Source organism: Diadema setosum, chromosome 19 (assembly GCF_964275005.1).
Source record: "Diadema setosum chromosome 19, eeDiaSeto1, whole genome shotgun sequence".
In the NCBI taxonomy this organism is placed as follows: domain Eukaryota; kingdom Metazoa; phylum Echinodermata; class Echinoidea; order Diadematoida; family Diadematidae; genus Diadema; species Diadema setosum.
The window spans coordinates 22,222,410-22,248,461 of NC_092703.1; the positions used below are offsets into that span (position 1 = coordinate 22,222,410).

Sequence of the window (26,052 nt, forward strand, 5' to 3'; positions counted from 1 at the left end):
ACCCTTGAATGAACAAGACATCCCTGAGGCCTATTCCACATCATGAACAACATGACTGATATTATCGATAGAGTGAAATCAAACAAAGAGAAAGTTGACGGTTTCATAGAAAATAAGAAAGATGTCAAAAACATTTTTCTCATTATTCTTCACAGGAAAATGGCTTAGTCGCAGCCACATGCACTCAGTGAATATTTTACTTTAATTCTCTCATGTGATTTTAGTAAGTGTTACTAGTTATCCATTGGGGATTTATGTTCATGCTATAGTGATAAATTTGTGAGGATATACGGCCTCTAATTCGGGATCATCTCACGAGCTGGACACCATTGAAAAAGAAAAAGTCAATGAATCTAACCGACGTGCCATAAAACCCCCAAATCGTACAACCCACGAGCTAGAGAACCCAATAAAACATATCCCGTCACTTATGATGGTAAAACATGCAAATTTTAGCTACAAACTAACTCCTGGATAGTATTGCTCGTTGACTTTTATTTTACTTGATGTCGAGCTCGTGGGCCTTGTTAACTATTATAAATTAAAGAGGAAATGCAGTCCAAATATAAGTAAGTCTGATAACAAAAAGGAGTAAACATTTACGAGTCCAACGGTAAAAATTTGACTGAAATAAAAAGAAGGAAGTTATGAAATTTTGAAGTATTGATAATGCCTCCAAACAGTTCTTGTACAGTGGGTATGAATATGCAAATGAGTGAGCTAACGATGTTATACCCTCACAATTTTCCATTGATCGTGTACAAAAAAAAAATGACGAAAATTCAATGTTTCTGTCCTTGAAGTCTGAAATACGACGTTATTCCTGTTTGAATAACTTTAGAATAGTGATCAGTGGTATGAGGATTTGAGGGTCGGGCATTATTGCGTTTGAATGAAAAACTGGAAATTTCAAAATTGTATGTACAAAGTACATGTATATGGTAAGTTGTGAGGGAATGACATGCTCACTTTGTCATTTGCATATTCATATTGACTGTTCAAGAACTGCCCCCCCCCCCATAGCGAAACTTCAAAATGTCATAACTTCCTTATTTTACTACTCTTTCTTATCAGACTAACATATTTGGACTGGACTTTCCCTTTAAAGCTCATGGGTGTATATGGCCCGTGAGCTGGTAACACGGTGGCTGTATAGTATGACTCGCGGGTGTCTGGTGTGAATCCTCTAAAAGCATGAATAGGCCTATCATGCCTATACTATGCAATTAGAAAAAATTATGAAATGGAAATATACCCAACTGTGCCTGGAAATCCAATAGATCAGTTGCATAGCTCTGATTTTAATACTCTGTTAGTTGATATCAACGTGAATATGGCGTGGATTGTACTTAAAAGGCGGATGTTTACCAAGTTGTTGGATTTTTTGTTTAAAAAGAGGGAAATCAACCTGACCCTTGTCCTTAATTTGAGTGTTTTGTGTTGTTTTAAGAGTGGACAATCAAGTGCGAGGTCAAGGCGGTTTATTGCGATTTGCCCTGATTTTTCATTCGTAACGGACAGACAAATTGTTGCTGGTAGAAGATTAGCTATCAACGTCAGTGCATCAATGAATTGTAATTGAAATGCATATGGTCAAAAAACAAGGGAATATGCTTATGTCCTTGAAATAAAGAGTCCGACAAAGTTCTGTTACGTCTTTGTTGTGCCGTCTGCCTCTTCCATAGTCTATTTTTCACTTCTGTAACAAAACAGTGATTGTGGTGCTCGAAATGTAACCCGTGTGATAACTTCAACATCGATCTTATTTCTCGTCTAAATCATCTTCCGTTTTCATTTTGCATTACATTTCCTGTTAACAGTAGCTACATTTTGTTCCTGACCATCAGGTACTGTATTTGTCAGTTCTTATATCAACCATTACCACCACCACCATGAGTGAATGTTTTGAGGTGTCTGTACATTAATATCATTAACGTCTAACGTTAGTTGTGAACTCTGTAAATACACAGCCTGCTCGTGTGACATTTGTTCGCATTGTCCCATTGATTGTTAGAGTCCATAACGTTAGATATTTGTACTCTATAGCATGGGCGTAAATCCCGGGGGGGATGGGGGGGATATATCCCCCCCTGAAATGGAGGAGGGGGGGATGGCCTGTGCAATCATCCCCCCCTGAATTTTGAGGAAAAAATGGAGGAAGCAGAAATGTGATTGTAACAATTTTGACATAATTATTGCATGACGTTTGTACGCCGGCCTTCAGACAGGTAACATAGCTGAACAGTATTCTATCTTGTAGGAAAATGTATACATAATTTTCTCAAGCGCTCGCTCGCTTCGCTCGCTCGCGAAGAAAGTAACATGGACATACAGTCACTGTAAGGTATGGCTCAGACGTTGACAACGTCAAATAGTATAGGCCTACATGTAAACATGCTATGACGCGAGTAACTGGGGACCATCTGCAAAATATGTATGAAAACAAACAAACAAACAAACAAACAAACAAACAAACAAACAATAACAAAAACTATATCGTCATAATTGAACCCCCTCCATTTCCTGAATCATTCCTGAGAAACGACAGTGACTGATTACTCAGTCAGGATACATCTATGGGCATTCCCAGGGAAGATCAGGGGCGTCAAATCTATCTCGGGGGGGGGGGGGGGCAAAGAGCATTTGCCCCGCCCCTTTGGAAGTGTTTAGGCAGACAAATCATTTATCCCCCAAGCAATTCCCGAGATGAGGACAAATCTCGAACTTTCTTAATGGAAAATTGTCCAAATATCCCCAGAACTATGCACCAGATCGTTGTATTGCAATCATAAGCCAGGGCTCGACACTAACTTTATTTTTCAAATTTCAAATTTTTGGTGGCCCGAGAGAAAAAATTGGTGGCCCGAAAAAAAAAAAAAAAAAAAAAAACGTTGATAAAAGTCCATTTTTTTTTATAAGTCGCACACTCACTGCATGCATTTATGCATTTCCGGCGCAAAGAGTTACGAATTTATTGACACACTTTTCAAAAAATTTTGGTGGCCCCAGGTGGGCCACCAAATTTGCCCTTTTCTGAAATTATGTGGCCCGACTTTCATTTTTAGTGGCCCCGGGCCACCGGGCCACCGTTAGTGTCGAGCCCTGCATAAGCATGCAAAAGCTCCGCTATACAGGATCCCTTTCGATAAACTTTGTACACTTTTGACATTGACGTATTTATCCCTAATTCATCAAAGAGTGTGCAGCAGATCTTTCACTTAACAAAAGCACCCTCATATGCAGAGGCGTCGATGGGGGGGGGGGGGGATGGTTCTCCCATAAAAGTGGGACAAACAAAAGCGAAAAATATAGCTACAAACGGCAGTTTTTGGAGTGTAAAATATCAAAATTTCAAAGCTCGCTCGCTCGCTCCGTTCGCTCGCATTCAACCATAATGCCATTCTCCCGATGTTGCTGCCAGTGACTGACAGCAGTTTTCCGCCGGTGCGCCCCCCTCAATTTCCAAAGCGAAAAATATAGCTACGAACGGCAGTTTTGGGACTGTAAAATGTGAAAATTTTGAAGCTCGCTCGCATTCAATCATTATGCCATTCTCCTGATGTTGCTGCCAGTGATTGACAGCAGTTGCGCCCGGTGCACCCCCCCCCCCCTTAATTTACAAAGCGAAAAATATAGCTACGGACGGTAGTTTTGGACTGTAAAATGTGAAAATTTTGAAGCTCGCTCGCTTCGCTCGCTCGCATTTAATCATTATGCCATTCTCCTGATGTTGCTGCCAGTAATTGCCAGCAGTTTTCCCCCGGTGCGCTCCCCTTTATTTCCAAAGTGAAATAATATAGCCACAAACGGCAGTCTTTGGACTGTAAAATGTCAAAATTATCAAGCTCGCTCGCTCCGCTCGCTCGCATTTAACCGCTATGCCATTCTCTTAATGTTGCTGCCAGTGATTGCCAGCAGTTGCGCCCGGTGTGGTCCTCCTTAATTTCCGAAGCGAAAAATATAACTACGAACGGTAGTTTTTGGACTGGAAAATGTGAAAAATTTGAAGCTCGCTTGCTTCGCTCGCTCGCATTTAATCATTATGCCATTCTCCTGATGTTGCTGCCAGTAATTGCCAGCAGTTTTCCCCCGGTGCGCTCCCCTTTATTTCCAAAGTGAAATAATACAGCCACAAACGGCAGTCTTTGGACAGTAAAATGTCAAAATTTTCAAGCTCGCTCGCTCCGCTCGCTCGCATTTAACCGCTATGCCATTCTCCTGATGTTGCTGCCAGTGATTGCCAGCAGTTGCGCCCGGTGCGGCTCCCCTTAATGTTCAAAGCGAAAAAGTATAGCTACAAACGGCAGTTTTTAGACTCTAAAATGTCAGATTTTTCAAGCTCGCTCGCTCCGCTCGCTCGCATTTAATCGCTATGCCATTCTCCTGATGTTGCTGCCAGTGACTGACAGCAGTTTTCGGCCGGTGCGCCCTCCTCAATTTCCAAAGCGAAAAATATAGCTACGAACGGCAGTTTTGGGACTGTAAAATGTGAAAATTTTGAAGCTCGCTCGCATTCAATCATTATACCATTCTCCTGATGTTGCTGCCAGTGATTGACAGCAGTTGCGCCCGGTGCGCCCCCCTTAATTTCAAAAGCGAAAATATAGCTACGAACGGTAGTTTTGGGACTGTTAATATGAAAATTTTGAAGCTCGCTCGCTTCGCTCGCTCGCATTTAATCATTATGCCATTCTCCTGATGTTGCTGCCAGTAATTGACAGCAGTTGCGCCCGGTGCGCCCCCCTTAATTTCCAAAGCGAAAAATACAGCCACAAACGGCAGTCTTTGGACTGTAAAATGTCAAAATTTTCAAGCTCGCTCGCTCCGCTCGCTCGCATTTAACCGCTATGCCATTCTCCTGATGTTGCTGCCAGTGATTGCCAGCAGTTGCGCCCGGTGCGGCTCCCCTTAATTTTCAAAGCGAAAAAGTATAGCTACAAACGGCAGTTTTTAGACTCTAAAATGTCAGAATTTTCAAGCTCGCTCGCTCCGCTCGCTCGCATTTAATCGCTATACCATTCTCCTGATGTTGCTGCCAGTGATTGACAGCAGTTGCGCCCGGTGTGGTCCTCCTTAATTTCCAAAGCGAAAAATATAACTACGAAGAGTAGTTTTTGGACTGTAAAAAATGTGAAAATTTTGAAGCTCTCTCGCTTCGCTCGTTCGCATTTAATCATTATGCCATTCTCCTGATGTTGCTGCCAGTAATTGCCAGCAGTTTTCGCCCGGTGCGCCCCCTTTATTTCCCAAGCGAAAAAATACAGCCACAAAGGACAGTTTTTGGGACTGTAAAATATCAAAATTTTCAAGCTCACTCGCTTCGCTCGCTCGCATTTATTCGTTATTCTATTCTCCTGATGTTGCTGCCAGTTATTGCCGGCAGTTTTGCCCGGTGTGTCCCCCTTAATTTCTAAAGCGAAAAAATACAGCCACAAACGGCAATCTTTGGACTGTAAAATGTCAAAACTTTCAAGGTCGCTCGCTCCGCTCGCTCTCATTTGACCGCTATGCCATTCTCCTGATGTTGCTGCCAGTGATTGACAGCAGTTGCGCCCGGCGCGGCCCCCCATAATTTCCAAAGCGAAAAAGTATAGCGACAAACGGCAGTTTTTAGACTGTAGAATGTCAAAATTTTCAAGCTCGCTCGCATTTAATCGCTATCAAATAGCGGCCATTCTCCTGATGTTGCTGCCAGTGGTTGAGAGCAGTTGCACCCGGTGTGCCCCCCTTAATTTCCAAAGCGAAAATATAGCTACAAACGGCAGTTTTTGGACTGTAAAATGTCAAAATATTCAATACAAAAAGATTTATACCCCCCCCCCCGTTTGCTTCGCTCCCTCACATAACCGCTCCTCCTATAGGTCAAATCCTGTCTACGCCGGTAATAGGCCCCATTATTTAGTAGGCCTTCACAGTGATGTTGCACAGGCGGAGCAAGAGCTGAAATACCACGATTTTTAAAAACAAAAAGTGTCTTCATACTTTTAAGGTCCGATTTTCCGCCGAAAGTCATCTGACAAGCACAAAAAAAAAGCAACAAGAACAAAAAGTCTTCATATTTTTGCTGCCACTTTCCTCCCACTTTATATTTCATGCAAAAGAGTGGGACATCCGGTCCCTGTAAAGTGTGTGTGTGTGTGTGGGGGGGGGGGGGGGCACCAAGCTTCTTCCCCCCCCCCCCCCCCCCACGGTCCGGTTATGGGCTTGTAATCGTGGTGATGGTGACCATCCCCCCCACTCCTCAGTACGGATTTACGCCGTTGCTCTATAGCGGCTACTACTGACATAGGATTGCATGCAACTTCCTTCAGGTAAGGTTTGAACACAGCTTACAGTGAGTTTCACTGTTCATTTGTAGTAAATATTGGGGTATAAAACCCTACTCATACTAGAATGTCTATGGGCATATTATTTTTCTTAAGTTAAGTAGAACATACTGACTTTATACTGTTTACAGTGACGTGAGCAGTTGGGCTTTAAACTAGTGTGTGTGTGTGTGTGTGTGTGTGTGTGTGCGTGTGTGTGTGTGTTTGTAAATTTGTGTGTAAACAGTTTGTTGACACTTGAAAGCTATGTACCTGACTGGGCTTGCTGTTAGGTGCGGGCCAATTGCGGCGAGCTCCGGGCAGCATTTTTTGTCAACCCGCAAGGCTTTGTCAGACATGGTGTGACAAGGCCTTGAGCATGCTCAAAACTTGTTCCGGGTGAGTCGCGGGGTTTTGCCTGCAGTTTTAGGCCCTACACGTATAGAACACCAATAGCTATAATGAGGCATTTAGCGGCAGCACCTCGCAGGCAACTCCCACGCAGGTACTTCGCAGTTCCCATATGTCACTCGTATGAAAACGGATCGGTTTTGATGCTCTCACGCAGGTCACACGGAATACACGCAAGTAGCAGGTAAGTAGCACGCGTCTAGCAGGTAAGACGCAACTGTACGGAACTCGTCAACATCCTTGTCCGCCAGAAGAGAATTCTCCTGCGTCCTGGACAATTTTTGCGGGCGGATAAGGATTCTGAATACTTTCTTTCATTTAATAAAACTGACATAAATTCGTAAATTAGTACAGATGTTTATTCTGGCTTTATTTTGCAGCCTATAATTAAGCCGACTTGTGTTGCGTCAACTTTGCTTCATATTCACTCTTTTTGAAATCTTTCTCCTCTTTCCTATAGCTGTAAGGTTCCCTATTAAGACTGTGGTGTATTCAAAGGCTCCCCTGTACCACACACATTCAACATCTGAGGTTAAATATTGCATTTTCATGATTTGGATAAAACTATATGCTGAAGATAAAATTATTAATTGATGCAATATTTCAAATGTCGAAGTTAGAATGAATAGTTGGAACGTAAAAACAGACAAACGCAATGTATTTTTAAAGCAAGTCTTTGTCAGACAGAGAAAAATAAAACCCTTTTAATGATTACTGCACTCGTATATAACAAGGAATAATATCATATGAAGATGTTATTGAAAATAATAATTGCTTATATGTTACAAATTTCTTCGTTTTTTTCAGTAGTTTCAATCGCAAATATCTCACCGAGAATACGATGTTGATAGCCTAATTGTACAGTGGTTTGGGTATGTGTGTGTGTGTATCTACTTTGTGCATTTTGTGCATTCTTCGAAAGGGCTTAGCAATCTAATCGCATTCTTTTGTTGTTGTTGTTGTTGTTGTAGTTTTTGGTCTTATTTCAAAGAAACCAAAATATTAATATTACATGGCCGGCGCCACGTTTTCAAAAGTGGGGAGAGGGGGGCACTTTCAGCAGATGACAAGCAAAAAAAACGAAACAAAAATAAAATATGAATAAAAATTCCGCCGGCCCTGTTATTGAGTGAAAGCAACAACAGGACGTAGAAGACATCAGTGAAAGTTTGGGGTAAATCAGACAATCAATTCCAATGACCTCAAGCAGGTCTACAGCCCAAAATCGGATTACTCGAGCATACTGTGTTTGTTTTTGAGTTTCAGCGCCTTATCATCGCTGGATAAGAAGACAACACATTTACACCATGATGTCATTATGGACATGTAAAATAAGGAAAGTATCACAGAAGAAAAAAAAATCAACATAATTACCAGTTATATTTTTCAATTTTCTGTAGCACCGTGACGAAATACCACTTGACTCACCTCTTCTAGAAAAGACGGGGAATAATTTGAAACAAAGGCGATGGAGTGTGCACTTTCATGAAAATGATATCTTTTAAAAAGGGGACTCAGTACTTCAGATTATAGCTAGAGTCCATTTGAAGCAAAGATGTCACAAAACTTCAACGGTTGAAATTTTGCCGACATGCATGCAATGTTCCTTCACAATATAGCACGCATCGCGCAAACTTGGAAAAAGTGCAATTTATCATTGTTGTCTTTAAAGTTCATGTGCTCAGTCATGCACGACGTTTGTCAGCATAATTAGGTATCAATGGAAAGAGGAAGAGTTCCCTTTTTCATGCAACTAAAACTGAGCTCTCCATAACCGACAATTATAATATAGTAGCCCTCCAAAGTTGGACTACTTTATTTTTTTTCGATACAACAGGTCCTCCGATCCCAGCTACGGCGTTGAAGGGACTGCCGCCCTCTGCTGTTGCAGCTCCGCGTTGTGTTTGCTCGTGATCGTAGAGCGCGTGCGTACAACGTGCCGGTGGATGTACCGCGTTCCCGAATACGTCGAGCACACTGCGTACAATGGTGTACACGACAAGCGCAGCTTTCGCCAGCATTGCAACAGCATGCACACAGGTCTCCAATGCGTATAATGCTTCAGCTTGCATGCCATACACATAGCAGGCGTGGGTGAACTGGCTGGGAAATGACGGCGATCGGCAAGATGAGACCATAATGTAAGAGTTCTTTCGAAGCAGACAACTACGTTTTGCTGACAAAATGGAAGCTGTAAAGACCTTCAATAATGAGGTGAGATATCATGGAAAGGTGATGAATTCTTCTACGTGTGAAAGCTGAAGCTATCTAGCTAGACGATCTTGCTTGCCTTTAAAATTTTACTTGCTTATAAGTACATGTAACAATCATGACAATGGATAGCTGTACTGCCGGTAGGACATGTCTTCCAATGTAATGCTTACTGTAAGGCTTACCAACGGCAACACGACCAAGTAATTTACGAGTGAACTCACTGTTTAGTGTTAATTTCTAGCTCCATCCACCACCTGTAAAACAGATAATGATGTAGCATCTCGGCCTTGTTTTGTGGTAGCTGGTAGCTGCTCTAGCTAGTCATCAGGGGATCTAGGCCTAACTGTTAGGCCCTACCTGTGTGGCTGTGATAAAGGACTCCTCTAAAAATCCTAGACTCAAATAGACTAGGGCTAGATCTAGAGGAGAGGCAATTGTGGTGGAATTGTGCCTCCTTGGCTTGTGACTTTACGGCCGGCCCTACATTCTATAGTCTGTCAGTAAAGTTTACCTCACTCCCCGTAAACGTAACGCCAAGGTGATATCCCATGACCAACATGCACTCAGCAGCTGGCGAGCTTCTCTTGCTGTGTCTATGGACACCGTTTGACAAACCGGCTAGTGATAAGGTCACTAAACAGTAGGGCCTAAACTTTTAAAAGCCCGCCTCTCTCACTGCGCTTCCTACTGTAGCTCGGTAGCTGACAGTGACACGTCGAACATGGTGCGATCCCGATGTCGTGTGCCTTTGCTTTGTTCTCTGCTGCAGGATTATCGAGCTTTGCATTTGTCGTAATGTTACATCGCAGAAAATTGCCATGATCATGCTGCAAAATGTGAGAAAGTTGGCAGTACCTTACTGTACGGGCTGAAATTTTCGCGGTGGTTTTATTTTCGCGAATTTCGCGAATCGCCTTTGAACCGTGAAAATAACGCACAAATACAGTAGCTAAGTTCAGTTAGAGTTTTAGACCCTCAAAACCACGAAATTAACAACACGCGAAAAATGTCCTCCAAGTAGCAATTCACAAAACTATCTGTACCGGTACGCAAAAATTTCAGCTCGTACAGTAGTCTGTGGTACAATGTAGCTTCCATTTCTGAACATACTGGCTAGCCACAACAGTTAGACAGTCTATGTGGATATTTTTATGCACCGTCATCCATCCCGACCCCATCACAGACCACCCACAGTAATACCAGGTGAGGCTTGTGTATGTATGATACACAGACACAAGTCTGTTCTAATTCTTTGCGCAGCGTCTGGTTGGGGTGATCGGGCGAGTAAATCGGTATACTGTGTAGATGATAAACACACAGCAAACAGACAAATCAGGATAAGATTTTGGATTTCTCTTTTCATTATTTTAAAGAATAATTTTGCCAAGGCAGTGGGCTAATGTCCTCAGGGATGGGTTGATTATTGATCCCCTGCTTGAGTTAGTTATGCAGCATGCATTCATTTACAATGTGTATAATGATGAAAGTTTACCACTGGTTGTGTTCCGTTGTGTGCCAATGCACAGCACCCTGTTTGTCTCTTCTCAATCCAGGGAATAATTTTCCAACTCAAATTTGATTTGCAATTTCAGCTGATGAACAATATTTCATATGGTATCCTGTACACTTCTATGGAAGAAAACTGCCATACAAAAATTAGTTTGTGTAGCAGTGGTGTAAAAATGCATAGCAATTTAACGATGCGATACCAGGAAAATTATTCCCTGCAATCACGCCACCGCACAGGGAAGGGTGTTAGAACAACCATGTGGCGTACCCGGTACTGTAAGTGCTTTCATTATGCACACTCATGTTGACATGGTCATAACTGTATACTGCATCCCAACGGGAAATCTCACACATGCACACAGCACAGTCCCGGAACACATCATGTTGTCGAACCCACGGTGCCTGATAGGTACTCAAATTCACATGCACTGGTCAATTGGGTAAAATCTTGCACCGATAATAAAGGGTCGTAAAGTGGTCAATTGCCCAAATGGAATCTACAATGTTGTACCTCATCGTGCTCATACATATGTGTATATGTAGTAATTCTAGACATCTACCTGACAGTCCTCCAGAGATGAATGCTTGAGAAGAGAGAGAGAGAGAGAAAGAAAAGAAAAAAATCTTTTAGATCTCTCAGGGGCAGTGGGAATGCTGGCAACTTAAACTCAACAAAATTTATCACATGTGATCAGTCCACCATCTGTTTTCGCACTGTGCCTCTGAAGCACACATTTTTAACCAAAAAAAAAAAAGAAGACGTGCAATCATTTTGAACTTTGTTTATCCCCCTTCTACCAGCTGTCCAGCTTGTACGAGGTCAAGCCGCCCATCTCTCGGGCAAAGATGACCTCGGTGACCAAGTCCGCCATCAAAGCAATCAAACTCTACAAGCATGTGGTGCAGAGTGTGGAAAAGTTTATTCAAAAGGTAAATGTCACATCTTGCATTGATCTCAAAACTTGGACTCAGTGTATGAATTGAGAGCACATTGTGAGGAAGTGTGTGTGGAGTGCTGTTCCTTGTCTGATATGAGTTATTGGGTAAAACCTAGATATTAAAAAGAAAAAGTCTGCTTTCTCAAGGCACTTTGTAACCAGTCTTATGGCAGCTTCACTGGTGCAAATTTATTTACATAATGTAGAATTACCTTTAAAGTATGCATTTCATGCTTTGAAGAATTAGATGAATTTTGTCAGTTTGCTGTTTTGTTTTATTCTTTTTTTTTTCCAGCAGTTTTGAAGATCATGTTCTTCTTCAGGTGTGTTAAGTAAAGTGTAGTTACATTGTACAGTACAGTGAGTGATACACAATTCAGCTTCTCAAATTGAGTCTAACACTGTTTTGGGTAAAATCCTCACTTTTTGTAGTATTTTATAGAGTACTGATGCAGTTGTATGCTTTTGCATTAAATCATTTACACATGTTGTATACATGTAGATACACTTTGTATGTGTTGCTTGTTTTCTGAAAGGCAGTGCTGTAGCATAACATACATCTTAATTTCTTCTTTTCTAATTAAGTGCAAACCTGAGTATAAGGTTCCCGGTCTGTACGTCATTGACTCTATTGTGCGGCAGTCACGTCACCAGGTAAGTGCTTTGAGTGTGATTGTTTTTCTCACGCTCTCTGTCTTTCTTTATTTTCCATTCTTTTCTTTGTATTTCCATTCTCTGCGCATCGCGCAGTCTGTAGTAATGCCAGGGTGCGTGCATATGTGCTTGTTATTATGACATCACAAAGGAAGTTTGCTAAAGCTGTCATCCCCTCAGCCGAATCATGAGCCGAACTGTGATCCGACCACTGACTACAGTGAATCGGACTTCTTCGGACTCGGGGGAAGTGGGCCAAAGCATAAGCGCTAAAGAGGAGTCGATAGCGTAGGTCTCTGTAGGAAACTAGCGCCGTGCGCCCGCGAACGCATTTGACTAAAACACCGGGACCATGCACCTTTACGCATGGGGGTAGTCATTTTTACAGGAAACAATGCTTCCTGGAGTTAACTGCATGGGGGTACTCATTTTTTACAGTGAACAAAGGACACATTTAAAAGTCTTGCAAATTGCATGCAAATACCTGTGTGTAAAGAGATCAGATTTTTAAGAGTGATGTTTGTATATTTGTGAAATGTCACAGTTGGGTTTAATACAAATTTATATGTTTTTGATTTAAGAAGGATGGGTATTGGAGATTTCTGTAAACATTTAATTTGCCATTAAACGCATGCAATTTTGATCTTATTATGTGATTATGATTATATACATATCAATTTTCATGTAGTTTGGAGCTGAAAAGGATGTATTTGCCCCACGCTTTGCAAAGAACATCCACACAACTTTCCAGCACCTCTTCAAGTGCCCCACCGATGATAAGGCCAAGATTGTCAGGGTCCTGAATCTGTGGCAGAAGAACTCTGTCTTTGGAGCTGACATCATTCAACCGCTGCTTGACATGGCCAATCCAGGTGAGTGTGATGTCTGTTTTCCCCTTCTCAGCAGTTTGGGCCAGTGTTAAAGTTACAGGCTCAATTAAATCATGTTTCCAGTTTGAGAAGCATAAGCTGCATGGTCAGTCATGCTGCCAGATTTAATAGATCTGATATATTTTGTAGGGAGTTAGAAAAAAAAATAGTGTTGAAAATGATTGATACTGTAGATACTTTCAAGAAATAAAACTATTCCTCTGCCTTCACCTGACTACCCAATTAGTGTTCCTGTGTCTCCTTGTCCAACCTACAAGTGTAGATGAATGTCTTTACATGATTTCAACCCTGTTTATGTTGCCCCTCTGGTTGCCAATGTAGATAAGGGTCTAGCTTTGCCATGATTTTTTTCCTTATATTCATGTGGCCCCTTTCTCTCTGTCAGCCACGGTGCAAGTCTGTATTTGTGTGTGTGTGTTTGTGTGTTTGTTTGTTTGTATCCTATTTACCAGGTTGAAAATTGCCCTTTGGTTCAAGCCAAACCAGGGGAGTGTCTTAATGTGACATCCACCCTACTCAAATTGCCCAATAGTCTACGCAGACCACTGTAAAGAGTATACGCGAGACTATTATATCTGTGGCATCTATTGTCCCTGGATGTAAGACAGCACTGCTAGGAGCCTGAAGGTGATGTCTATATCCTAATCGCTTTAAGCGTGACGTGCCGGAATCCAGCATTTTTAACAAGGAAATTTGCAACTTTTTGTCTTCTTGTGCAGGAAGTGCCAGTGGCGATGCCCCTGTACACGTCAATGCCAGTGCTCCGGTCACCACGGCACCTGTGGCAGCCGTCATTAAGCAGGAGAAGCCTTCGGCTGATGTTGGCTCTTGGCTGTCCAAGCACTCAGAAGCAGCTGAGCAAGTGGTAGGTGATCATGATTGCAGCTCAAAGGTTTAATTCTTTATGTGCCACGTTTGCACGCCCGACTCAGTCGACGGCGTGCCAACTTTGCATATTCTGCTCAAACGCACAAATACGCCCAAACCGATTGAAAAGTTGCCAAATGCCACAGTACAATGAAAGCATTTGTCGCGATTTCATTCCTAGTATTGCATTTTATGTAATGATTGACCAGCAAGCAGTATTCCCTACTAGATTTTGCTTGTAAATTCTAAGTTTCTGTCACTGTACAAAAAAGTCATGCATTTACAGTAATGTAGCTGCTGGTCATTTGAAAGAAAAACAGTCAAAAATTTGTCAAACGATTTACATCAAAGCAAGACTTGGCATTTTCTCTAAAACTTTGCTCACTACATGTGGAGGTTTTAACATAGATGTATAGTTACAGACTTAAAAAACAACAACAATGTTTTCTCAAAGCATAACTGCATTGTGTCTCTATAATGTGGCACACAGGGGGTTTCCACCATGGCACATAAGAGTTAACAAACTGGATGAAAGTATAAAATTCATTTTACCTTTAATCAGTTGTAATTTACCTGTTTGATGAGATTTTCACCTACTGGATCTGTAGGCTTTATCAGATCAGTTGCAGCTTTGAGAGAGTTGTTTTCCCGCTAGCCTATTGTAGCTGATGCATGCGGATCTGAGAGAATGGGATTGTACATTGAAGAAAGCAAGTATTGCTCCAGGTCCTGGTTTAAAGTTTTCTCTTGTTGTTTGCAAAGGTGGATAGCTTCCCTCATCCATCTTGAGGTTTTTACCGAGCCTGTAGCTCTGAAGAAGCCTACAGATCCAGTAGGTGAAAGTCTCATTCAACAAGTAAATTACAACTGATTGTGGTAAATGAACTTTTATCCAATTTACATTCAAATCAGATGAATCTTTTCAGAGGTTAACAAACCACACAAACTCTGTACAGAGCTGCTAAGGCTCCCTGAAAATTTGACAGCTCTATAAGCCTCAAGAAAAGAATGCACAAGGTTACCCATGTTTGAAAGTATTGTGGCCTATCAAGATGTATGTACATGTAACATGCTCAAAGCATCTCCCACAGTATTCTGTGGATCCATCTTTATTTTGATTACCGTAAAACGCAATATATTTTCGACATGAACTTTTCACGAAGTGGAGCCAATGGCCTTTATTGCAGCATGAAATTTATCGCGAATTGCCACTGGCATTCAGTGTATGTAGTGCAGACGAGAACTTTGATGTGCATTTTGATTTCGCAAATTTAGGCTCACGAAATTCATGAAATTAAAATGCACAAAGATTCCTTGTTTTTTTCTTAGTAGATATTGGCAATCCTGTCTGTGTGCTTTCTTTGTGTGTATATCATACAAATAAATATGTGTGAGTTTGCATATAATTTGGTTTGTTGGCATAACTATCTAGAGAAGCACTCTGAGAGTGCAGACCTCCGCCAAGCATGCAGCTCATTTCCACCGCTGATCTTTTTATTCCATAGAGATACATGTATCAGTGATTTCCACCCATACCTACTTATAGCATTGTGTGCTGGAAGTCGCCCGATTTCCCAATATAGAAGCCTTTGTTACGTCATAAACCCTCAGCTGCACGGCGCGCCTCGCCCTAGCAGAAACAAGAGCACGCACTTCAGTGCGCGCATGCAAACCTCAATATGTGCAGCCTGAACTCCCAAGTTCATTGACCCTACCCACCAAAATCACAAAAATCCTTCATAAATTCCCCCAAAATTCTCGGATCACTACCAAAATTTAATCATCTGTTACTTGTATCATTCTAAATCTTTCCTTCAAGTTTCATCCAAATCCGTTAACTACTTTTTGAGTTATTTTGCACACGGACAAACTAACTAACTAACAAACACACAAACCAACGGTAACGAAAACATAACCTCCTCCCTTGGCGGAGGTAATAATGTTGAGACATAGTTCATGAATGGGTTCCCTTAGGGGACATAGTATTTTGTACACTTAAGGGCTAATGCACTTCAATTCACATTTGCAGCTCAGACATATACTGATTGGTTTTGTTTGGTCTTTTCATAAACTGCCACCCCCCCCCCCAAAAAAAAAAAAGATAAGAGAGAGCGAGAGAGAAAGGCATAGGATCGTAATACAAGGGTGCACACCACCAACTCCTTGCTGTAGAATCTTAGTGTGAGAATGCAAGCAAACATCTTATTTTCAATGAAACAGATTATCTTATAGACATTTCTTCTTCTTCCTTTTTTTTTTAAATACAGGAGAATGTGTAGGTAGGGACTGAAATATTGTCAGTAGATGTACATGGGTATTGCAAAGGAAAAGTGCATCAACCCTCTCCCTGAATATGATTTCCATGATGGATGGTGGTGGAATTGGGTGTCATAGTGAATGTCACCATTCATTGTTGGGTTCTTCCGTGAGGATAATGACTACAGAATGCATGCAAAATGAATTTCTACCAGAAGAGAACTGTGACTGAAGGTTACACCATGACATGGAGTGCATGTGCAGATCAGATCAAAGCACAAAAGTTCAACTCATTTAACTTGGTTAGGTGCTTTGTACAATAGAACACATCTGTTTGTCTATATTATGCATGGGAATCATGCATGCTTCATCAGCTTACAATGCCTTTCCAGAATTCAATTATTGACATATCTATATTTTGAGTTTTCTCCACTAAGTGAGCGAATGATTTTTCTCTATTTCTTTGCAGCAACAACAGCAGCAGCAGATCGAGCAGTTGCAGATGTTGCAGCAGCAGCTCCAGAAACAGGCCCAGGTACCGAAGGCGACCACTGAGGGAACTGACGCCACTCTTCTCAGCCAGATGCAGACTCTGACTAGCCAGCTGAGCGTCCTCACCAGCCAGGCCTGGTCCAACAAGCCACCTGTGAAACAGGAGAAGCCTGCCCCGCCTACCAATAGCACCAATTCCAAACCCCCAGTCGGTTTTAATAAGGTGAGCCTAGTTTTATATAGAGATAAAACAACCAAAGAGACACAAATGTTCAAACAAAACTAAAGCACCTAAAGAACACAAGCTGTCAGAATTGTAAAAGTGATCATTTTCCCAGAAATCCCAGAAAAAAAGGAAAAATTCAGTCTTTTTCACTTCTGAAATATGTAGAAACTGGGACAAGGATTTTTTTTCTTCTTTTTTTTGTTCCTTTCATCTTCCTGAGAGTGCATGCAGTATGTCAGATACTATAGATTCTTGCACAAGCCACATGCATTTGAAAGAAGGACCATGCACCATGTAATCTCATTGTGTCTATGGCAAGTGTTAAGGAGCTTTGCTGGGATTGTGTGCATAGCATAAAATGATTGTATATAAAACCCACGTTGTACATGTGCACATCCATTCATGTATGATATGGCCATTCATTATAGTGCCTGTGCATAGAAACAGTTCATACTTATGATGAAGTCATGGTATATTAATGAGAATTTTTGTCATTGCAAAAACTGGTCCTTTATATCTTTCTCTGTTAGAGCTCCAGGGCTAGCAGCTGTGCATGATATAAAATATGTTATTAGTGAAAAGAAGTGCATTTCTCTGTCCAATAAAATTGCAGTCTTGCTTGTGCTGTAATTTGACAGCAAGTGTATCTTGGATTCACATGTAGGAAGCTAGACAGGTACATGAAGAGCTCCTTTTCAAATGGTATGAGACCCAGTTTTCATGAAACAAGACTTTTGTAGAGAAATAAATTCATTTTTAGTAATCCAGCTTAGTAAATGCCAAAAGTATTGAAATTTTGGTGAGAAAATGGAGAAATGGGGGGAAAACAGGTTTTGTACCAAAAGGTTGTAAGTCCAGGGGGATCATATCAGAAACTCCTGTGTATGCTTGATGGCACTTTGACCCCAGAGTAGAGCCAGGCTGGTTAGTGTTCCTAGTTGTGAAGCTTTCCAGATGACCCACATATTCACATATTACTTGATCCTTAGCTGCAAAATGTTTTATTTCTTTGCACATAAATTTGTCAGAAAGATGGACCAAATATGAGGAGAATGTGTAGAGAATACAAATCACCCAGAAAAATATATACACAAAAATCACAGAAAGTAGTTACAATAACAATATTTAAATTGTGTTGCAAGTACATGACCATACTAAAAGTTTTGTTTCAAAAGGTTCTAAATCCACAAATCCCCCAAATATAGATTTAAAAAAAAAAAATCAGTGTGGACACCTAGATTTTTTTTTAGGCATATCATTTTATCCCATTATGGAGCATTATTTTGGGACATAAAGTCATTGAATGAAAACACCCAAAATCACATGACATAAAACTGAAGATTTGTTTGTTTTTGTTTGTTTGTTTGTTTTCCATACCATCAAATGTGGATTTAGCACCTTTTGGAAAGGTAGTCTTCATATGTATGATGCATGTGTGGTGTATTGGCTTTTATCACTTTCCTCACTGGCAGGCTTTGCTGGACTTTGATTACGGAGATGAAGATGAGGATGAGCAGCCCCCACCAAAGAAGGAGGCCAATCCAACTCCCAGCACAATGTAAGACACAAGATGTAGAAAATGTAGCATTTCATTGTGCATTGTTTCTATGTCCAATTTGGGCAAGTGGGCGAGACATTTTCTTTCTTTTTTTTCTCCTTTTTTTTTTGGGGGGGGGGGGGGGCATTGTTTGCGCCCGTCATCTGACACCAGTCTTCTGATGTCCATGTTACATCATGCATAAACATTTTCCTTCTAAAAATATGTTGCGGGGGAGGACTCATCATAGTTTGTAGAATGGTGGTGGTACCTCAGAGGGGACCTTTAGGATGGGGCCCAAATACCCCAAGTACACAAAATACAAGGGAGTTACCTAAGGGACCAGCAGCAGTTTCTGACTCTTGAAAATTTTTGAAATAGTTTCCTTGCATGCAGTGCCATCAAAATGATAGGCCCCGCTCAGGAGAGTCCTAGATCTGTGGGTTGCTCATTTTGTTTATGTTTTTGAAAGGCCAGAATGTGTTTGAGTTGCCATTATGCTTGCTGCATGAAAATCAACCTTGTGCCCTTCTCCGTACATCAAGGTTTAAAACAGTTACATTAAAGATAATAAAAAGTTTTGGTACCTCAAAAGTTTCCCTGAATTTCCTTGTCTTAGTTTGTGTTTCAGGTTAAAGTACCTTTCATATAACTAACACTGTGAGACTTACTCACCCCAAAGTGCTCTCTTGTCTTAGTAATCATGCAATTAACTGCGACCAGCAGCCCCATACGCATAGCGTAATCGGGCTTTACATTGTAGCATTCAGGATCATGACAGATTTAGTATCGCGGGTACATGTCAAGTTAAAATCCCAAAATTTCTTCAATTTCAAGACTTACCAATTAAGTTGAAGTATTGAAAACAGGCTTCGGGCAACATTTAGTTCTGCCAATAGTCCCTTTCTGTTCGAATTGATGACTGAATGTGACTCGGTCGAGAGGACCTTGGGAGAACTACGTACTCTGAATACTACAGCCAGTGCATGAGAACACATCCCATGCATGCACACAGATTTCAAATCCATGAACGGATAAGATGTTTGTGTGCGCATGCGCTGGCCGTAGTATTCAGTGTATGTAGCTCTCCCAAGGTCCTCTCGACCGAGTCACATTCAGTCATCAATTCGAACAGAAAGGGACTATTGGCAGAACCAAACGTTGTCCGAAGCCTGTTTTCAATACTTCAACTTAGTTGGTAAGTCTTCAAATTGAAGAAATTTTTGGATTTTAAATTGACTGTTACCCGCGATACTAATTCTTTCATGATCCTGAATGCTACAATGCGAAGCCCCATTACGCTATGCGTATGGGGCTGCTGGTCGCTGTTAGCTATGCATATGGGGCTGCACGGTGCTGGTCGCAGTCAGTGGTTTCGTACAATACACATACATTGTACTATAATTTTCGCCGCGGTACCATGACGGCTCTGGTACGAAACCATTATTGAATGATTACTAAGACATGAGAGCACTTTGGGGCGAGTAAGTCTCACAGATAACGTACTTTAACCTGAAACACAAACCAAGACAAGGAAATTCAGGGAAACTTATGAAATACCAAAACTTTTTATTATCTTTAAGTGCTGAGTGGACTGTACGCTGTACTGTTTCTGGGAAATAATCATTCACACACCACACCCATGATATCGCCTCATCCCATTAAAGCTGTTCACATAACATTCCTGGGAAATGCAGCCATGATATTGTCCAGAATAAGGTGCTGTTCCTCTGCTGTTCTTCTTTCTGGGAGTCCTGATTAAAGGAGAGTGCATTAATCACCGAATCTTCCAATAATCTTTATTCCTGCCAGGATCCCCAGCCTCCAAGCCAGCCTCGAGGCAGTCCAGAGATTGACCCACCAACTGCAGCAGGCAGAGACGCAGCAAGACATGCTCAAACAGCAGCTCCTGTTTCAACAGCAGCAGCAGCAACAGCACCAGCCACAGCAGCAGCAAGAAGCCTTCAACCAAGAGGTGACAAGGATTGGGAGCAGGGGGGGGGGGGGGGCTTGGTTTCATATCTATTCTCTACCATATGTACACATTCCCATGTAGGTCCATATTTTGGTTTTATTAGAATCGATTTTGTTTTAACGTCACTGCAAGGGAAGCATGTAGTGTTTTCAAGCAAACAACCACGGGACTGACTGTTTTGAGTCTCCTCCAGAGGACTTAGGCAGTGAGGATAAAGTGCCTTGCTGCTGCTGCAGCCTGGGGACTTAACCCTATTCTAACTGGGCTATTTGAGCAAAGTTTTTACTGAAAAAACACTACATGCTTCCCTTGCAGTGACGTTAAAACAAAATCGATTCTAATAAAACCAAAATATGGACCTACATGGGAATGTGTACATATGGTAGAGAATAGATATGAAACCAAGCCCCCCCTTCAGATCTCGGCCGCGGATCGCGCGATCACCGCAAAATTTTGCCTAAACATAGAGCCGGATGTCAACTACAAGATTATATGGTCATACAAAAGAAAAATTTTGATTTTCTATTTTTAGTAAATTAGTTATGCAAATTTACGCATGAAATAATATTTTCACCTATAACTCCATTAAAACGACTGAATGATTGCTAAATTTTTGTGTAAGAGTTCCTCAAGACACATTGAACAATTTTCTTGTAAAAAAATAGCACAATCAAAATCAGTTTCTTTTGTTTTTTATTGTTTTGTTAATTTCTTATGTATTTCTTTGTTTTTGTGACCTTTTGCTTTCTATTGTTTTTTGGCCAAAATTTGTTGCAGGCACTTTTTCAAGCTTTTCTACATTAAAATTGATTAATTTCAATGGTTACAAGTTGAAATAATCTAATTTGTATCAATTTAACCAAAAAACACAATTTGCATTGGATTTGCACACGATATCATGAATTTGAGCCATTTTCGGGTTGACATGCATACGCAAAACATTACATAACTTCAGAACGGTGTATCCGGACATCGCAAATTTGGTCTCAAAATATGCGGGAGACTTCAAAGAAAAAAGTCATGAAACAACGCGGCATGAAACAACGCGGCAAAATCTTTGCGCGTTGCGGAATCGCGGCACAAAATGTCGAGGGGGGTCAAATTGACCCCCCCAGTTAGAATAGTGTTAAACCAGGAACATCGTGCTTGCTTGAATGTGCATACTTTCATCCACTGAGCTAAGACAGCTCCCTAAAAAAAAAAAAGAGACATTATTTTTTTTTTTAAGAACACAACAAAGCCAGCCCAAAATCTTGTCATATTATGATCTATCCATCTCATCTCTATACAGTTCTCATCATGTGAGTGGGATGTGACTTGTCACATTTTGTCTTTTTGGGCTGTCTTTCTTTCTTGGAAAGGGAAGGGGGTTATTCAGAGCAGGAGGCAAGAGCAATATGAGCAGGAATTTATTGAGATGACAAAGTCTGGATTCTTAGGTTGAAAATAAACAGGCGAACCAGAAGGGAAAGAGGTGTAGACTTTTTGCAAGATGAAGAAATGTTGTGAACTATCTGTTTTTGTCCTTTGCAGTGTGTATGTAAATAAAAGTTCCTGCTCATCATAGCAAGGTTTATCGGAAAGTGTAAGTTTTTGGGCCAAAATGTCAGTCATCAGGACGGCTGGATATTAGTAAATCAGCCACTAGATGCTACATCTAAGACCCCGTTTACAGTGCGAGGCGAGGCCGCGAGCCCAGCCCCGCTTCAGTGTAAACGCGCAAAAAGCCAAATGCGAGGCCAAAATTGGCCTCGCATTTGGCCTCGCTCTGGAGGTGGTCTCGGCCGCGGCCGAGCCGCGGCCGAGCCGCGGCCGAGCCCGGCCTCTTCTTGGTGTAAACGCAAACTGGGCCAAATGCGCGGCCAATTGCGCGGCCAATTTTAGTCTGGCTTCCAAACCCTCTGCCTGTATCTTTCGCTATTCACGATATTAACCCCCTGAACGTGGAAAACTAGTATAGTTTAAGGTGGTTTTGTCCTGCAAAGGATTTTTTCCTTCGGCAAAGGCCTTTGCCCGAACGGCGACTTCGTCGCCACGGAATTCATTTGGCAAAGGGTCTGAAAACCAGACAATACCAAATTACGTTTGTTTACAAGCAGAGCGCCACTACGACAAAATATTGAAAGGTTTGAATCAAAAGCGCGGCCGAGCCCAGCAGTGTAAACGGACAAAATTGCGAGGCTCGGCCGCGCAATTGAGGCCAGACTCGGCCGCGGCCAAGCCGCGGCCGAGCCCGGCCCCGCACTGTAAACGGGGTCTAAAGCTAAGTTTGGATCAGATGATGTCCTAGAAGCTTGTGGTAATTTTGAAGAGTTCATGACGAGTTGAGTGCACCACACTTGAAGGGGCATTCCAGACGATATTCGTAATGTCATATAATGGAGTACTTAAATCAACAGTCCCATGTATAGATATGTGGAATTTATTGTGGTCCTTGAGCAGAGAAATCAATACAGTATTCTGATAAACCAAAAACAAATTACACTGAACAGTGATGATGACATAGGAGCCTCACATATTTCAGAAATGTAGCAATTTAATACCACAGTACCAGTGCTTATCAAGTTCACCTGTGTAGAAGTTATGCATGCTTTCTTCTTTTGTTCTGCTTCTTGGAGCCCCTACTCATGCATTCTTACAGTGAGGCTGCCATGTCATCACCCTTGTTCATTTTGATTTGTTATAAATTTTGAAAATGTTCTTTTCCCACCATCCCAATCACTATAGATTCTGAAACTCTGTACCCATCATAGCCAATTCATAGTTGTTCATATGTAAAAGTCTGAAAATAATCCGGAGGTCTCCTTTAACTCCTGTCTCTCACTGCTATGCCCAAAGCAGGAGCACAGCACCGGAGTGCCAGAGCCTGGCGAGATCGAGATGGAGCCGGAGCAAGAGGAGACGGAGGAGAGAGGGGAGTATTACCAAGGCGACGAGGTTCAGGAGGAGTACGAGAGGGAGGAGTCCTCCAAGCGATCTAGGAGGGACAGGAGTAGGTGAGTGTGGAATAAGAGGCAGAAACTGCCCCCAGGAGAAATTTGTATTGAAGGCAAGCTGTGAATACTGTAAAACATGATATATTCGCAGCATGAAAATTCTGCGAATTGGAGCCGATGACCTTTCGCGCTGCATGAAATTTTCGCAAATTGCCACTAACGTCCAATGCATATTGTGTAGGCAAGAACTTTTGCATGCATTTTAATTTCGCGAATGTTGGCACTCGCAAAATTCGCGAAATTAAAATGCATGCGAACATTCCTCCTTTTACAGTAGTGTGACAAAGCAACTTCCTGCTCATGTTGGCTGTATTGAAGTGGGTTAAAATCAAACAGAACAGGTAGACTTTGATAAGTGCGATCGGACAACCAAAGGTGTCATAATTTCATAAAGTAACAGAGCAACACATCAAATCATTGATGTGGAGGATACAAGTAAACTTGAACATTATGTGACAGTGATCTGGAAAGTTTCATAAAGTTGTTGATCAATGTCTAGATTAACCCTAACTAGGCCGGGCTATTTAGGTAGATCATAGAGGGGGAGGGGCCTCCCAGGCCCCCCCTCCAGATCTCGGCCGTCGACCGCGTGATCGCGACGAAAATTGGCACACACATTGCCTATGAAGTAATCTAAAGTACTACGAAGTTAGATTTTTGAAAAATTGTCATTTATGCTAAATTATGCTAATTTATGCATAAAATCAGACAATTTGGTATAAATCACTAAATAAAGCCCAAAATGGGCATTTTTTTGTGTAAATATTCTTTTTAGTGTCCTAAGCAAATATAAGAGAAAAAAATTGAGCCATCCAAAAAAATTTCTTAAGTATTTTATTGTTTTTTTGAATTTCTTATGTATTTCTTTGTTTTTTCGACTTTGTGTTTTTCATTGTTTTTTCGATGAAACTTGCCCGCGACATTGTTCTGAACGAGAAAATATGTTATTAGTTGATTTTAATCGATAAAACCCCAAAATAATCATGCTTTTATGAAATTTGACTGTAAGCACAGTTTCCATTGAAATTGTACACGAATTCACGTTTTTGAGCAATTTTTGGTCTGACATGCATGTACATATTTATGCGAAACTTCGGAACCGCGCGCCTGGGCATCGCAAATTTGGTGTCAAAAGATGCGGGAGACTCGACAGAAAAAAGTCATGAAACGTCGCGGCTATAGCTTTTCACGTTAGCGATACATCGCGGAACGTCGAGGGGGGGCCTCGGAGGCCCCCCCCCCCCCGGCCTAGTTAGGGTTAAGATAAAGAGTGTTTGATGTAGCTGCTTACTAGTTAGATTATGAGAACTATTTGAATATTAGGACTTTTCAGAAGATCAATACACATCAACTAATATTGAATTGTGATTCTTGTAGATATATTTCATGGTCATACAACACATGACCTTTCTTAGGTTTTTCTGTTCATTTGCCATCTCCACTTCAAAGAAACTTCCACATGGTTTATAGATTTGCATATGAGTGCATACTTTCAGAATATATTTTGATTGGAATTAGGAATAGGAATGCTTTCAAAATCATAAATTATCATAATAAGGAAGGATGATGACAGAGCAACTTCACCTAAGAGTGGTTGTTTCCATTGTTTCCTTTGAGTGCTGCAAAATAATTTATAAAATGGGTTCAAGAATGTAGCCAGTTGGAAGCGCTGAAATGAGTCACGTGTGAGTGCATTAATTTCTTAGTAAATGCACGGCCTGACAGGGAGGTGGAAGAGTCTCTCTTCCACCTCCCTGGCCTGACGTACGTCACAATGTTTACACTAGCAGTGCGCACTCAATCAGTTGTTACAAGTGCGTCAGGCGCTACTATACGCGCTGTCAATCCTGTAAACAACTTCTAGTTCGGGCCGCGGGCTGCCACAACAGCCGCCGGCCTTTCTTGTGCTTAACAGTAAGTGGCATACGTATACTCTTATACGTACGTACAGTACTTATGTGCGGGATTTCCGAGTGCGACGTGCGTAAATGTTTGGGACGAACATCTTCGGACATCTTGACTTTTGAGCGAGTGCTACATGTGGCTGACTGGTATTGTCCCACAAAGGTACGTGAATAATGCTGTTAGTTTTCGACCCATTTTATAAAACAAATGATGCACGGGATTATTTCGTGGCATTAGTGAAGGTGCGGCGCTCTCTCGAGTATTGACAACGGTTGCAAACATGCACTCGGCTGCGCCTCGTGCATGTTGCACCATTGTCAATACTCTCGAGCGCGCCGCACCTTCACTAACGCACTCTATCCTGTGCATCATTTGTATAATGCGCACTGTCAAAAATCCCTGGCACAGAAAGGGTTACTAACCAGAAGAGATGATTTCATAGAGATTAGTTTTTGCAGAGACTGTATCCCGTATGGCTAGATTCCTGTATCCATAGGACTATATGTATGCCATAATAGGTAAAGTTGTAGATATCGTCCCACTTTTCACGAAGTGACGGAAAGCCGCATGGAGGAATAAAAACTGAATTCGAGTAAAATGCATTTGAAGTTTCAACGCTTCAAACGAGCTACTTCTCTTTATGCATATCAAATAAAGTTTATACCATTAGAAAGAACAACTTACGAATACTACAAATATTTAGATTTCCTTTTAGGATATTATTTATGTTTCCTGCAAGAAGGTCCTAAACATAAGTGGCTTTTTGTGAAATGTGCAAAATTGCACAGCGCGCTAGGAATCTTCATCACGAAGTGGCGGCTCAGAAGCCGACGCTCACTTTGTGTGTATTACAAATGAGCATCAAACGGCTTAATTA

The 26,052-nt window shown here is 41.5% G+C and overlaps 1 protein-coding gene across 1 annotated transcript in view; it reads left to right on the top strand.

The window, feature by feature from the left end:
- Positions 1-8,804: 8,804 nt before the first annotated feature.
- LOC140242817 (uncharacterized) overlaps positions 8,805-26,052 on the top strand; it is a 33,083-nt gene continuing 15,835 nt past the window's right edge. Inside the window, exons 1-9 of the mRNA XM_072322572.1 lie at positions 8,805-8,930; positions 11,241-11,369; positions 11,963-12,031; positions 12,720-12,903; positions 13,641-13,786; positions 16,514-16,759; positions 18,235-18,320; positions 20,112-20,274; positions 23,113-23,270. Of these exons, the coding sequence (XP_072178673.1) occupies positions 8,901-8,930; positions 11,241-11,369; positions 11,963-12,031; positions 12,720-12,903; positions 13,641-13,786; positions 16,514-16,759; positions 18,235-18,320; positions 20,112-20,274; positions 23,113-23,270 (1,211 nt within the window). The 5' untranslated portion in view covers positions 8,805-8,900. The remainder of the gene's footprint in view (positions 8,931-11,240; positions 11,370-11,962; positions 12,032-12,719; positions 12,904-13,640; positions 13,787-16,513; positions 16,760-18,234; positions 18,321-20,111; positions 20,275-23,112; positions 23,271-26,052) is intronic.